Below are 12662 nucleotides of genomic sequence, written 5' to 3'. Positions count from 1 at the left end.
GGTGAGGCTGGGGATGGGTTCCTTGAATTTTACCTTGAAATGTTCCACAACATTTCAACTTTTAAGGAAAACATTAAATACTCAGAAATCACAGGGAATATTCAAGTATCCTTTTTTTTTGTTTTGGTTTTGGTTTTGGTTTTTGTTTGTTTTTGTTTTTTCAAGACAGGGTTTCCCTGTGTAGCTTTGGAGCCTATCCTTCAAGTATCCTATTTTATTGAAGCCTTCCAGGAGAAAGGCAGGACACAGTGGCCAGTGTGAACTTAAGAGCAGAGGTTGTTAAAGAGAGACTTGGATGTGGTATAGTGCTGACCCCATTGAGAAGGAACAGAAAGCACCACCCAAATCAAAGCCAAATAGGCAAGTTTTATTTGCTATACATAGGACTGACTCTCCAAAGTGGGATTTGAGAGTACATGCCTCCTTTTAAGGGGAAAAAGTGTAAACTGGGGATTTTTGTAACATAAAGATTGTGCAGGCTAATTTTACAGAAGCAGAGGGAAGATTAGATTATTTGACTGATCATCTTGGCAGGATATCTCAAGTTTCCTTGACAAAACACCTTATCTTATTAGGATAGCGTATGTGTGAGTCAAACTTGAATTTTGTAGCAAACAAAAACAACTTATTCTGACCTTATAACAAAATGGCTTGTTATCCTAAGAATCAGGCTGGTCCATCAATAGCTTTAAAAAAGACATTTATTATATTTATTACTGATTTGTGGTCCTGGGGGATGAACTCAGATCTTTGTTCTTGCCAGGTAGGGTTCTACTGTTGATTCACACTCCAAGTCCTTGAATGTGATATTACAGATTAGATGCTCTGTTCCTGTGTTTGAGGAGTATGGATATTTTTGTGACCCTAAATTATAGGATTTTGTAGACACAAAGATACATAACAGATAGGTAATCCAGCAAATAATACATTTTATGTCAGTGTTTTGTTCTGATTACGTAACAGATCCATGGCCAAGCTGTGCAGCAATGTTTATTGGCTATTCAATAAAATTGCATAAGTAATCAATGGTCCATGAAACTTTTAATCTCTTAACCTGTGTATCAGCTGAAACAGGGGCAAAGGTCTTGGCAAACTCTCAACTAGGTGACTTAAAGATCAAGGTTCTGGAAAGTGAGTCAACAGGGTCCCATTAGGATAATGACAAGACTTTTGTACCCAGAATGCCAGTGGTTGTTTTGAAAATTTTCATTTTAATTAACTGTCCTTCACATAGGCAACCTTCCTATTGTGTTTGATGCTTTTTATTTTGTTTTTAAGGTTTATGTATTTGATTTTGTGAGGGTTTTGCCTACATGGATGTCTGTGTACCACATGCTTGCCTGGGGCTTTGGGAGGTCAGAAGAGGCATCAGAGCCCCTAAAACTGGAGTTACAAATGATAATGAGCCACACCATGTGTGTGCTGGGGACCCCATCCTGGGTCCTCTGTGAGAGGAACAAATGCTTTCAACCACTGAGCTATTTCTCCACCCCTGTATTGTGTTTGGCTCTCAGATGTCCTCCAAAGGCCGCATGGTAAAGGCTTGTTTTCCAGTCTGTGGCACTATTAGGAGGTGGTGCAACCTTTAGGAGGTGGGCCTGATGGATGGGAGAAGTGAGGCCACTTGAGGGAGATCTGCCCCTCCTGTCACTCTGCTTCCCAGCTGCCATGCAGGGGGCAGCTCTGCTCTGCCCTGTGTGCCCTGCAATGGTGTTCTGTCTTACCACAGACTCAAAGCAATAAAGCCAAACTACTGTGGAATGAGACCTCTGAAGCCAGGAGCTAAAATAACCTTTCCCCTCTGTAGCTTGGTTTGTCACAGGCATGCAAAGCTGATTCATATATCTTCCCTTAAAGAGTAGGTGTGAGAGCTGGGTAACTCAGTAGTAAAGCCTTGCCTAGAATGCTTGAGGCCATAGGTTCAATCTCCAACACCACAAAGAGAAAACAAGAAGAAGCCTGGAGGTGTTGGCACATGCCTTTAATCCCAGCACCCACTAGGAGGCAGAGGCAGGCAGATCTTTTTAAGTTCAAGGCTAGCCTGGACAGTCAGAACTACACAAAGAAATCCTGTCACAAAAACCAAAACCAAAAAGAAAAAAGAAAAGAAACAATAAAATGGAGGATGAGGAGCTGAGGAACCTGCCTGAGTCCATTTTGAAGGCAGGAGCCATTACGCTATATTAAAAATAAGTTTCTATTTACTGTAAGAGCTGAGTTGCTCTCTTTCCTGGAACCTGACCTTCCCCAACCCATGACCTTGATTTAATTTTGAGAGTACCCATCCCCTCCCTAATCACATGGTGACCATTCGATATTTTTAAAAATATTTTTCTGTATTTCCCTATATTGCCCCATTGACTCTCTTCTGTAAAACTACTCATGATTTTACTTCTTAAAAGGGGCCCAAGAAAAGGATTTGGGGTTGCTTTCTTTAACCCAACTTACGAGGCAATCACTAGCCAACTCTTGGGTGCAACCCTATTAAAAAAAAATCAAGCTTGCTTCAAATTTGACTCAGACTGTGGTAGTAGTCTTATTCTCCATATTGGGATTAATTTAGTTTCACAGGAAAAGACCCAAATAATAAATGCACCACCAGTTTGCTCCGGAGAAATTGTTATGACCAGTGGCTTGGGCCTAGAAACTTCCATTTTTTTTAAAAGCTGTGTTTGAGGATACAGAAGGGAAGGATCTGAGGCAGGCAGACAAGTTGGGCACAAGACTAAAGGTCCTCTAGGGTGCTGTCGTCACTCTTAGAGATTACTGCATGTTACTGTTCTTGTGGCCTCTTTATTCTGACAATATTTTTCAGCCTCACAAATCTTGCATACATGGTGTCGATCTCTATAACTCATCAGACTTCCCACACACAGTGCTGAGATCTTACATATCACAGGACATATCCACATCTGGGATTACCATTGACAGAGAGCTGATGTGGAGTCTCTTTGAGAGGAAAACATTTATTCAGTGGTAAGACACTACTAAAAGGGAACCGTATTGCTCTTTTGTGTCATTCATTCTACAGATATATAACAGAGGACAAGGCCAGAGTCCCTTCTCTAGCTGGTCCCTTTAACTCTCAATTGGTTTAACAGAAAATTTGAATACCATAGATGTTATCTCAGAGTCACAGAAAAGCAAATGGTCTTGATTTAATAGAGGCTGGCAGGGCTGGAAAAATATCTCAGTGGATAGTGCCCTACAGTGAGATTGTGAGGAGTGGAATTCAGCCTCATGTAAGGCCCAGAACTCCAGATGCAAAAACAGGGGATCCCAGAGGAAGATGGCCAGACCTCAGGTTCAGTGAGGGAACCTGCCTCAGCATTCAAAGTGGAGCTCTCTAGAAAGACAATGACACCAGCCTCTGGCCTCTGCACACACAAGTGGACAATGCATGCACACTCACACATCACACACATGCCTCCTCCCAACATAAACACACGAGGGGGGAGCATAACTTTGTGTGTTTATAAGAGATCTCAAAATCAGTCTGATAGTATCCTTTTTGTCACAAAACAACTTACAACAGTTGAAAGATATAAATTAGCTTTATTCTCTGGAACCAGGCCACACTTTACTGTGTTCCCATCAGTTGGGCAGAAGAGGTAGGTTTTACAGATAGTCTAATAAAAGCAAAAATAAAGAATGAAAACAGGTTTTGTCATTTTAAAAGTATTTTTTTAGTCAGGTAGACAGAAAAAAGTACCAGAATGCTTAACTTCAGGTTACTTAATGTAAAGACAATAGGATTAACCTTGGAAGGAAAAAAATCACACTGAACTCCATTGGGATATCACCTGATTCCCATTTAGGGCCTCCGGCGTTCTCTCTCCTGTTTCTCAAGGAATAATTCAGTTCAGTTTGACAACTGGAATCTCAATGCAGATAACTTTTCTACACTTAGTTTGGTCTGTTAGCTCCCAGCACAGTGACTTGTCTGAAACAATGGTTCCCATCATTTCCATCTAACCCTTTTATTGACGTTACTCAGGCAGACACCCTTTTCACTCCCAATACATTTTCCACACAGACAGAACTTTGCCTCAGTTGGCAGCCAGGGACTTACCTTTGCACTCTTGCTTCAGGATTTTTCAATTCAAACATCTGTCTTATAGTAGGATGTCAACAAGTGTCCTAAACCAGAGCCAGATAGCTTCACAACTCACTCATACATCTCTGCCATTTTATCAGGTCACTGGACTTTGGATGAAGCCAACTTCCCCTCAGAGAATTTCCTATGGCCCTCTTGACACCTGCTTAATCCCTAGATCTCCCCTTAGGATTTGTGGGTTCACCTCAGAGGCCTTTCCCTCCTGTACCAGAGAGCCATTTGTATGTCATTGTATCTGGGCACTGGGACAAGGAAGGAGCAGCCACTGTTTGGCTGGCCTTGGCTCTCAACTTGACCACATCTGGAATCAACTAAACGCCATGCAGCAGAGCACACCTGTGAGGGATTTTTCTTGATTGGATTATTTGAGGTGGGAAAACCACCCTAAATCCGGATCTTTCGATGTCATAAGACCCACCCTAAATCTGGGCTACACCTTCTGGCCGCAGCTCACCCTGAAGGAAGTGGGAGAAGTGAGCTTTTGTGTTTTGCCTGCTTGCCCTCATTTTCAGCGGCAAGTTCACCTAGCCTGTCCCTGAGCCAGTCCTTCACTGGAGTTAGAACCAATTTCTTCAGGATTCCAACGTGGCCTGAAAACCGCAGCTCTCTAGTGCTTCCCAGGGACCACACTGGGACCACTCCAGCACCACACTGGGACAGCTGAGACATCAAGTCTTGTGGCCTCAACAGCTAGCTACCAGGTCCTTGACTTTTCTGTGGCACATAGCCATTGTCAGACTACTCGAATCACAACCTGTAAGCCACTCATAAAAACCCATGCTTGTGTGTGTCTGTCCGTCTTCGCTCACCCTATTAGTTCTGTTCATTTAGAGAGCCGCGACCAATAAAATACAGCCGCCTTTCTCAATCTGCGTAGTTTCTGTCTGGGGGCTGTAGTATCCATGGAGGGTTTAGTCTTAAGACCGAAATGGCAGAAAGTTATAGTTTATTACAAAGTTCTTGCTGTCGGTTTTGTTTTAGATTTTTGGAAAGCTGCTGAACCCATGGAAGGATCGGACTTTGCCTTGATTAATTCACTTGATGTCATCACCAATCATTTTCACAACACCACGTGGGAGTGGCGAGAAGCAGAATCCATTGGGCCTCCATGGCCCAAACTGCTGACAGACCTCGGTTTCCTGTCCCTCCCTTGTCTGGGTCCTAGAGGCCGACTAGGTCGGCTCCACAGCAGGCCAGGCTCCGCTCCGGACTCACGTGGCGCTGCCCGCGGCCTCTGAGCTCCGATGGCGGTGACGCTGAGCCTGGAGCCCGCGGGCCGCAGCTGCTGGGACGAGCCGCTGGGCATCTCCGTGCACGGCCTGGGCCCCGAGCAGCCCGTCACGCTGCGCGCGGCCCTGCGAGACGAGAAAGGCGCGCTCTTCCGCGCCCACGCGCGCTACCGCGCCGACGACCACGGCGGCCTGGACCTGGTGCGCGCGCCCGCGCTGGGCGGCAGCTTCGCCGGGATCGAGCCCATGGGGCTGCTCTGGGCTCTGGAGCCCGAACGGCCATTCTGGCGCCTGATCAAGCGCGACGTGCAGACGCCCTTCGTGGTGGAGCTGGAGGTGCTGGACGGCCACGAGCCCGACGGCGGGCGGCTGCTGGCGCGCGCGGTGCACGAGCGTCACTTCATGGCTCCCGGGGTGCGGCGCGTGCCCGTGCGCGAGGGCCGTGTGCGCGCCACGCTCTTCCTGCCTCCAGGTGGGTGAGTCGGTAGTAGAGGAGCGCCAGCCCGCAGCCTGTGTCTCTACCAGGGGCTGGACTTCTAGGAAGTTCTACAGTTCACTACCCCGCAGATCTCCCCAGGAATCATGGTTAGAAAAAAATAATAGACAGGGAAGGAGACTGGCACATTGCCTTTTTCTTTTGTCCTTGATACACACAGCCCCTTCTCCAATTCTTCATGTCCATTCCCACCACAGATCACACTTCAGACTTCAGTGCCTTCCTTACCAAGAATCAGCCTCTTTTTTGTCCTCTCTCTCTCTCTCTCTCTCTCTCTCTCTCTCTCTCTCTTTCTCTCTCTCTCGCTCTCTCTCTCTCTCCCTCTCTCGGGTTAATGCCACAGGACATCCAACGTTGCATCAATGGATGTTTTTCTTGTTGCTTTAACTTTATATTTACTCATGTGTACATGCTGGTGCTCCTGGGTGGTCAGAAGAGAGCATCAGAATCCCATGACCTGGAGTGACAGGTGCTTCTGAGCCCCAGTCCTGGGCGCTGGGAAATGAACTCCTGTCCTCTGCAAGCACAGGGAAGGCTCTCAACCACTGTGCCCATCTCTCCAGTACCCACTTCCCATTCTCTGCAGCCTCCAGCAGAGCACTAAGAGTGGACAGTCTATATCTTGCGAGTCCTCCTTCCAAAATGCACCTCCTTCCAAAATGCACTCCTTACCCAAAGGTACAACTGATTTGTACAAGTATGCAAATAGCTTGTCACAGAATCCTTTATCAATGCCCAGCCTTTTGAATGGTATTATTTATAGCATTAAACCCCCTAGAACTGTACAATTGATTTACATACAAAACCACACACAAAAGGCACCTTTCAATGTTTCAGGTAAATTTATGTCCTTCTGTGGCTCTTGGGTTATAGTTTGGATTTCGTAAGAGGATAAGATTGGTTAGATTTTTCTTACTCTAAAGCTCTTGTGTGTGTTTTCACTCAGCAGTGAAACCCTGGATTCATAGAAACCAACTAACAATTTAGAAAGGTTTCTTAAAAAGAGACAAATTCTTTGAGTTGCATGATGCCTTTGCTCTGTCATTTTCCCCTCTGTAGGAGAAGGACCCTTCCCAGGGATCATCGATGTCTACGGTGTTGGAGGGGGCTTGTTGGAATACCGAGCCAGCCTTGTGGCTGGCCATGGCTTTGCTACATTGGCTCTGGCTTTTTATGGCTTTGAAGATCTCCCTACGGATTTCAACATCATAGAAATGGATTACTTTGAAGAAGCAGTGAGCTACATGCGTCAACACCCCCAGGTTCTCCTCTCCTCTTGCCTCGGAATGGTTTCAGGCTCACAGAAAGCAAAGGCCCCAGGTCATCTGGGAATATCTACAGAGGTGGTCACCTGCAGCAGGTGTACTGAGGCTACTCTGATCTTTGTTCAATAGAGGAAGTTTCTCTGGGAAACTTCCTTGACTTTGAGCATCTCATATTTTCCCTTTCTCCATCACATAGCTTCTTGGTGGGGGAATTCTTCATAAAAAACCATGTGAAATTTCATAATAATAAACTCCTTTTGTCATGAACATTAGGCTTTCATTGTTAGCCTAGCATGCTGGCTTTATAACCTTAAATTTCCTCTCAAATTTAGGAAATCACAACTTGACTACCCTTTTCAGAGGTTAACTACTAAGTTGGACTTTGAAGTTTCTGTTTCTAGGAAGTTAATCATTTTCCAGTATTACTTGGATAGAGTTGGAGGAAACACAAATTTTGGGTCAGAGCTTTATCTGAATGATTCAGTACACAGCCAAATAAAGGCTTGGTTCAGGATCACTGCGAATGAGGTCTTGAAAGTGACAGGCTCCCATGGCTCAGCATTTATAACCAATTCCTAAATGTGACTGCGCAGGTAGGTTTGTTTGCCATGGATTTAGTAGATATTCAGTATTTAGACAGTCACTCATGCTCTCATGGTGGAGGCTGAGGCAGGAGGATTGAGAATTTAAGGCTAACCTGGACAAACAACAAAATTCTACCTTAAAAAGGAGTACTATTTTAAAAAGAAAAAGATCTTCTGCAAGCTGATGTGGAGAGTGGAGCTGGCAGTCTTTCCAGTTGCATTAAAAAAAAAAGATGTATTTACTTGTATGTGTATGGGGGTATGGCCTGCATGTGTGTCTGAGCACCACATTCATGTAATCTCCCCAGAGGCCAGGAGAGGGCAACAGATCCCTGGAACTGGAGTTATGGACGGTTATGAGCTGACATTTGGGTGCTGGGAATTAAACCAGAGTCCCCTGGAAAAACAACCAGTGCTTTTGATCAGTGAGCCATTTCTCCAGCCCTTCTAGTTGCATTTTTGGTTGCTTGGTAAGTTTTTTTTAGTAACTTTTTTGGGGTGTACATGTTCCACTGCACACACATGGAAAAAGAGGACTACTTGGAAGAGTCAGTTCTCTTCCACCTTGTAGTCCCAGGATTTGAACTTGGGTCATCAGATTTGGCAGCAAGCACTTCTATTCTCCCAGCCATCCCCTCAGCTCTCTCTCTTTTTTTATTTTCTTTCTCTTTGATTCTTTGAGATTGTTGAACCTGGCCATGTAGCTGACTGACTTTGAACTCCGATACTCATGCCTCCACCTGCCCAGTGCTGAGATCATAGGCATGTTCCATTACACCTAACTGGATACATTTTTGACTCTCATGTCTTTTCTCCTAGGTAAAAGGCCCAGACATTGGGCTTCTGGGACTTTCTCTGGGAGCTGATCTTTGCCTCTCCATGGCTTCATTCTTGAAGAATGTCTCAGCCACAGTCTCCATCAATGGCTCTGCATTCAGTGGAAATAGACACATACACTACAAGCAGACAATGATACCACCATTGGGCCATGACCTGAGGAGAACTAAGGTGGCTTTCTCTGGCATTCTGGACATTGTGGATATACGGAATGATATTGTAGGAGGCTGTGAGAACCCCAGTATGATTCCCATAGAGAAGGCCAAGGGGCCCATCCTCTTCATTGCCGGTCAGGATGATCACTGTTGGAGGAGTGAGTTGTACACTCAGATAGCTTCGGAACGGTTACAGGCTCACGGAAAGCAAAGGCCCCAGGTCATCTTGTACCCTGGGACTGGGCATTACATTGAGCCTCCTTACTTCCCCATGTGCCCAGCTTCTCTGCACAAAATAGTGAACAAAGCTGTGATCTGGGGAGGGGAGGTCAGGGCTCACTCTAAAGCCCAGGTAGATGCTTGGAAGCAAATTCTATCCTTCTTTGGCAAGCACTTGGACAATACCCAGAGCAGAGCTTCCTCTAGATTGTAGCACATTTGTCTGTTGCTGATATGGTAGAGTTAAGGCCAAATCTTGATGTTCAGTAACTTTAGGTGAATCAGTTTTCTGCTGGATAACATTAAACTCATGTTTGAGGGCATTGTGGTTTATAGGTCACTGGATAAGTTTTTAGTTAATATAGTATTTTATTCACATAGCATGTGCTTGTGAAAGATTTAGATACATATGACACAATGAATAAAGTTTTTTTAAAAAAGCAACACCTTACGAAAATGTATGCTTTTTCCTAAGTTGAGGGTTTTGTTGGTGGTTCTGGTTGTTTTTGCTTCCCTGTACTGTTTTTTGAGGCAGGATCTCATTGTGTGGCTCTGGCTGGCCTGGAACTTACTATGTACAGGAAGCTGGCCTCAAACTCAAAGAGATTGTCTTGCTTTTGCCTCCTGGATTAAAGGCATGTACTACTATCATGGCGTTCATTTAATTATTTAGCTAACACTTTGGCTCATAATTTAGTTTTAAAGACAATGTTCTGTCTAGTTTTATATCAGCTTGACATAAGCCAGAGTTATCTGAAAGGAGGGAACTACAACTGAGAAAATGCCTCCATAAGATCAAGCTGTAGGGTCTTTTCTTTATTAATGATTGATGGGGAAGGATCACTATGGGCTGGACCATCCCTGGGCTGGTGGTTCCGAGTTCTATAAGAAAGCAGGCTTGATGGGGAACATCCTTCTGTGTATATGTTTGTCTTATTGATAAATAAAGTACTGTTGGCCAATAGGGAAGCAAGTTAAGCGGGACTAAGAGTCGAGGAGGATTCTGGGAAATGTAGTAAAGAGAAGTCTTGTGATCCAGGAAGGAAGTGACATAGCAGACAGACTTAGAATATAAGCAGGGACAAGCAGGAAATCTCCCTCTTCCTCCTCCTTTCTTCTCTGGAGCCACCATGTGAGCCTGACAAGAAAGGACACATGCCACGGGCGTCCTCGATCAGATAAGTCTTTATAAAATATATAGATTAATAATTATGGTTGATACTTAAGACAGAGATAGCAAATAAAAATTCCTAGTCATTGGCCAGCAGCATTGTAATTAATATAAGACTCCGTGTGTTATTTCGCGTGCCCAACATGGGCAGCAGGGCTCGGGCTGCTTGGCGGAAAGATTTATCATTACACAAGCTGAGTAAGCCAGTAAGCAGCAACCCTCCATGGCCCCTGTGTCAGCTCCTGCCTCCAGGTTCCTTTTCTGCTTGAGTTCCTGTCCTGACTTCCTTCGATGATGAGCAGTGATATGGAAGTGTAAGTTGAATAAACCCTCTCCTTTGAAAGTTGCTTTGGTCATGGAGTTTCATCACAGCAATAGTGATCCTAACTAAGGCAGTAACTTTTTTTGTCACCGTGACAGAATATCATGTAACGTTCCAACTGTAGGCAACAGGGTGGAATATTTGCCAGACCATTGACCTTTTCATTAGGTAAATCAGAAGAATCCTTTGAGAAGATGAGACTGGAGCCTCCCTCTGCCTATGGGACAGTTAAGGAAACTCTCCTCCAAAAATGATTGACTGTGATCTCCTTTCTGTCCTACCTCCATGCTCTAAACCAGACCTGGGGAAGTTACACTGACAATCCAAGTGGACTATTCCTGACGTCCCTCAACACTGGGACTGTGCAGCATTGTACCCATGTACTAGAAGGGACGGTATCTGTGTGTTTGATGTCAGAGACATCAAGCACCACATTTGGAGCTCTATAACCCCCTCTAGGATAATCCTTAACATCTCACAGTTAGTCACTTACAGTCATTTCATACCACAGCTGTAGACTCTGGTCATCTTCTTACCAAGAGCTGGCCCCATATGCCCTCTTTCAAGTCTATATGGCTGACTTGAGACTGTGTCAGTGGAGCAGAAGTGGTACCTCCGTGGCTTCAGAGTCTCTGTATCATAAATGGCCACTAAGTGACCTGGACCAGCAGTGACAAGGTCCTAAGGTGGAAGACAAAGAAAATAGGAAAGTTGGGACCAGGAAGTCTTGCTCAAACTGATGACACATGCCCAGTAAGTTTATAAGAAGTGGAGCAGCAGAAGTCTATCTTGATGGAACAAAGTCAGCAGGAGGCTAACCAGACAATGTTGCCCAAGGGGAACACAGGATACAAGTGTGTCACAGACAGAGCACACAGCAGCCTTAGGACTGATAATTTCTCTCATCAAGGGAAAAAGCCAAGTTCCCAGAAACTAAAACTTTAACTACCTCAGGGCCTTAATTCCTTGGGGCCCCAACCCCCAAACTGAACCTTGCCAAGTCTGCCCCTGAACAAGGACACAGAGCTGGCTTCTTTTTTCCTTTCATCTAAGAATGCCTCGGATGGGCCTGGCTCTCAACAGCTAAGAGTCCAGCTTGCTTGCTAGAACACTTTCTCCTGCAGTCTCATGTACTAGCTACCACATATGGATGTTGGACTACCTTCAGGCTGTGGTCCTATGTGGGTGCTCAAAACACAGGAAGATGGCTGGAGAGATGGCTCAGTGACTAACCTGCTTGGGAGGGAGTAAGAGACAGGGATAAGTGAAGCACACATAGTTTTGGGGAATTAAACTATTCACATGGCAATATAGTGATGAGCACATTATATACACTTATCAACAGAATGGACTCACATAATAGAAGCAAACTGAGGCTTTCCTCCAAACACTAGGCATCAGTCAAAAGGAATGGCTACAATTGAAAATATATGTCTTTTACAGCTCCAAATTTCTCAAGGGCCTGGAAGCCATTCTCTGGAATGTAGCCATCTAAAGAGTAAGACTCAATGGAGGGCAGAATCCCACCTTTCTTTTTTTTTTTCTAGCCAACAAACATAGGTGCCCAATTTCATTTATAATAATAAAATCTTCTGAGGCTGTGTTCCCTCTTTAGTTACTTGCTTACTAACAATCTCCACTTCCAGAGGTTAAACAAGTGATATGTATGTACTCATGAGCATGTACACATATGTCTATTGGGTTTGTTTATTTGCTTTGAGAAAAGATCAATTCATGGGCTCAAGTGATCTTTAAATCTCAGCCTTCCAGGCAGCTGGGACTGTAGGCATGTATCTATGAGCCTGGAGTAAGCTATGCATTACTAGATTCACAGATAATCTGACTGGTGACTTCTAGAGTCAGGGAGCCCCAGAAGTATCTCTAATTCTACCCAGGGGTGTGGTTTGAGATGTAAGTCTCCAATCTTCTCCTGGCTAATGTAGCAGATGATGTGTGATGTCCTTCTATTGGTTGATAAGTAAAGCTGACTTGGCCAATGGACAAAAAGAATAGAGCCAGGTGGGAAATCCAAACAAAGATGCAGAGAGAAAGAAGGCAGTTAGGGAGATGTCATGTAGTGGCTGTAGAAGTGAGGTACGAGAGCATTACTGGTAAGCCACAGCCATGTGGTGATACACAGATTAGTAAAACTGGATTCATTTAATTATGAGAGCTAGTCAGTAATAAGCCTGAGCCTTTGGCCAAACAATTATAATTAATATTAAGCCTTAGAGTGGTTATTTGGGAATTGGCAGGTGGGATGAGAA

At 44.6% G+C, this 12662-nt stretch overlaps 1 protein-coding gene across 1 annotated transcript; it reads left to right on the top strand.

Moving 5' to 3' along the window:
• Positions 1 to 5361: 5361 nt before the first annotated feature.
• On the top strand, positions 5362 to 9177 carry LOC100773433 (peroxisomal succinyl-coenzyme A thioesterase). The gene is made up of 3 exons (XM_027418468.2): positions 5362 to 5818; positions 6902 to 7104; positions 8511 to 9177. The coding sequence occupies exons 1-3, from the start codon at positions 5362 to 5364 to the stop codon at positions 9114 to 9116; spliced, it is 1266 nt and encodes a 421-aa protein (XP_027274269.1). The 3' UTR covers positions 9117 to 9177.
• The last annotated feature ends 3485 nt before the right edge of the window (positions 9178 to 12662 follow it).

This window comes from Cricetulus griseus, chromosome 5 (assembly GCF_003668045.3).
Source record: "Cricetulus griseus strain 17A/GY chromosome 5, alternate assembly CriGri-PICRH-1.0, whole genome shotgun sequence".
NCBI lineage: Eukaryota > Metazoa > Chordata > Mammalia > Rodentia > Cricetidae > Cricetulus > Cricetulus griseus.
Note: the sequence above shows the minus strand (reverse complement) of the source record. Positions and strands in the feature narration are given on the sequence as shown.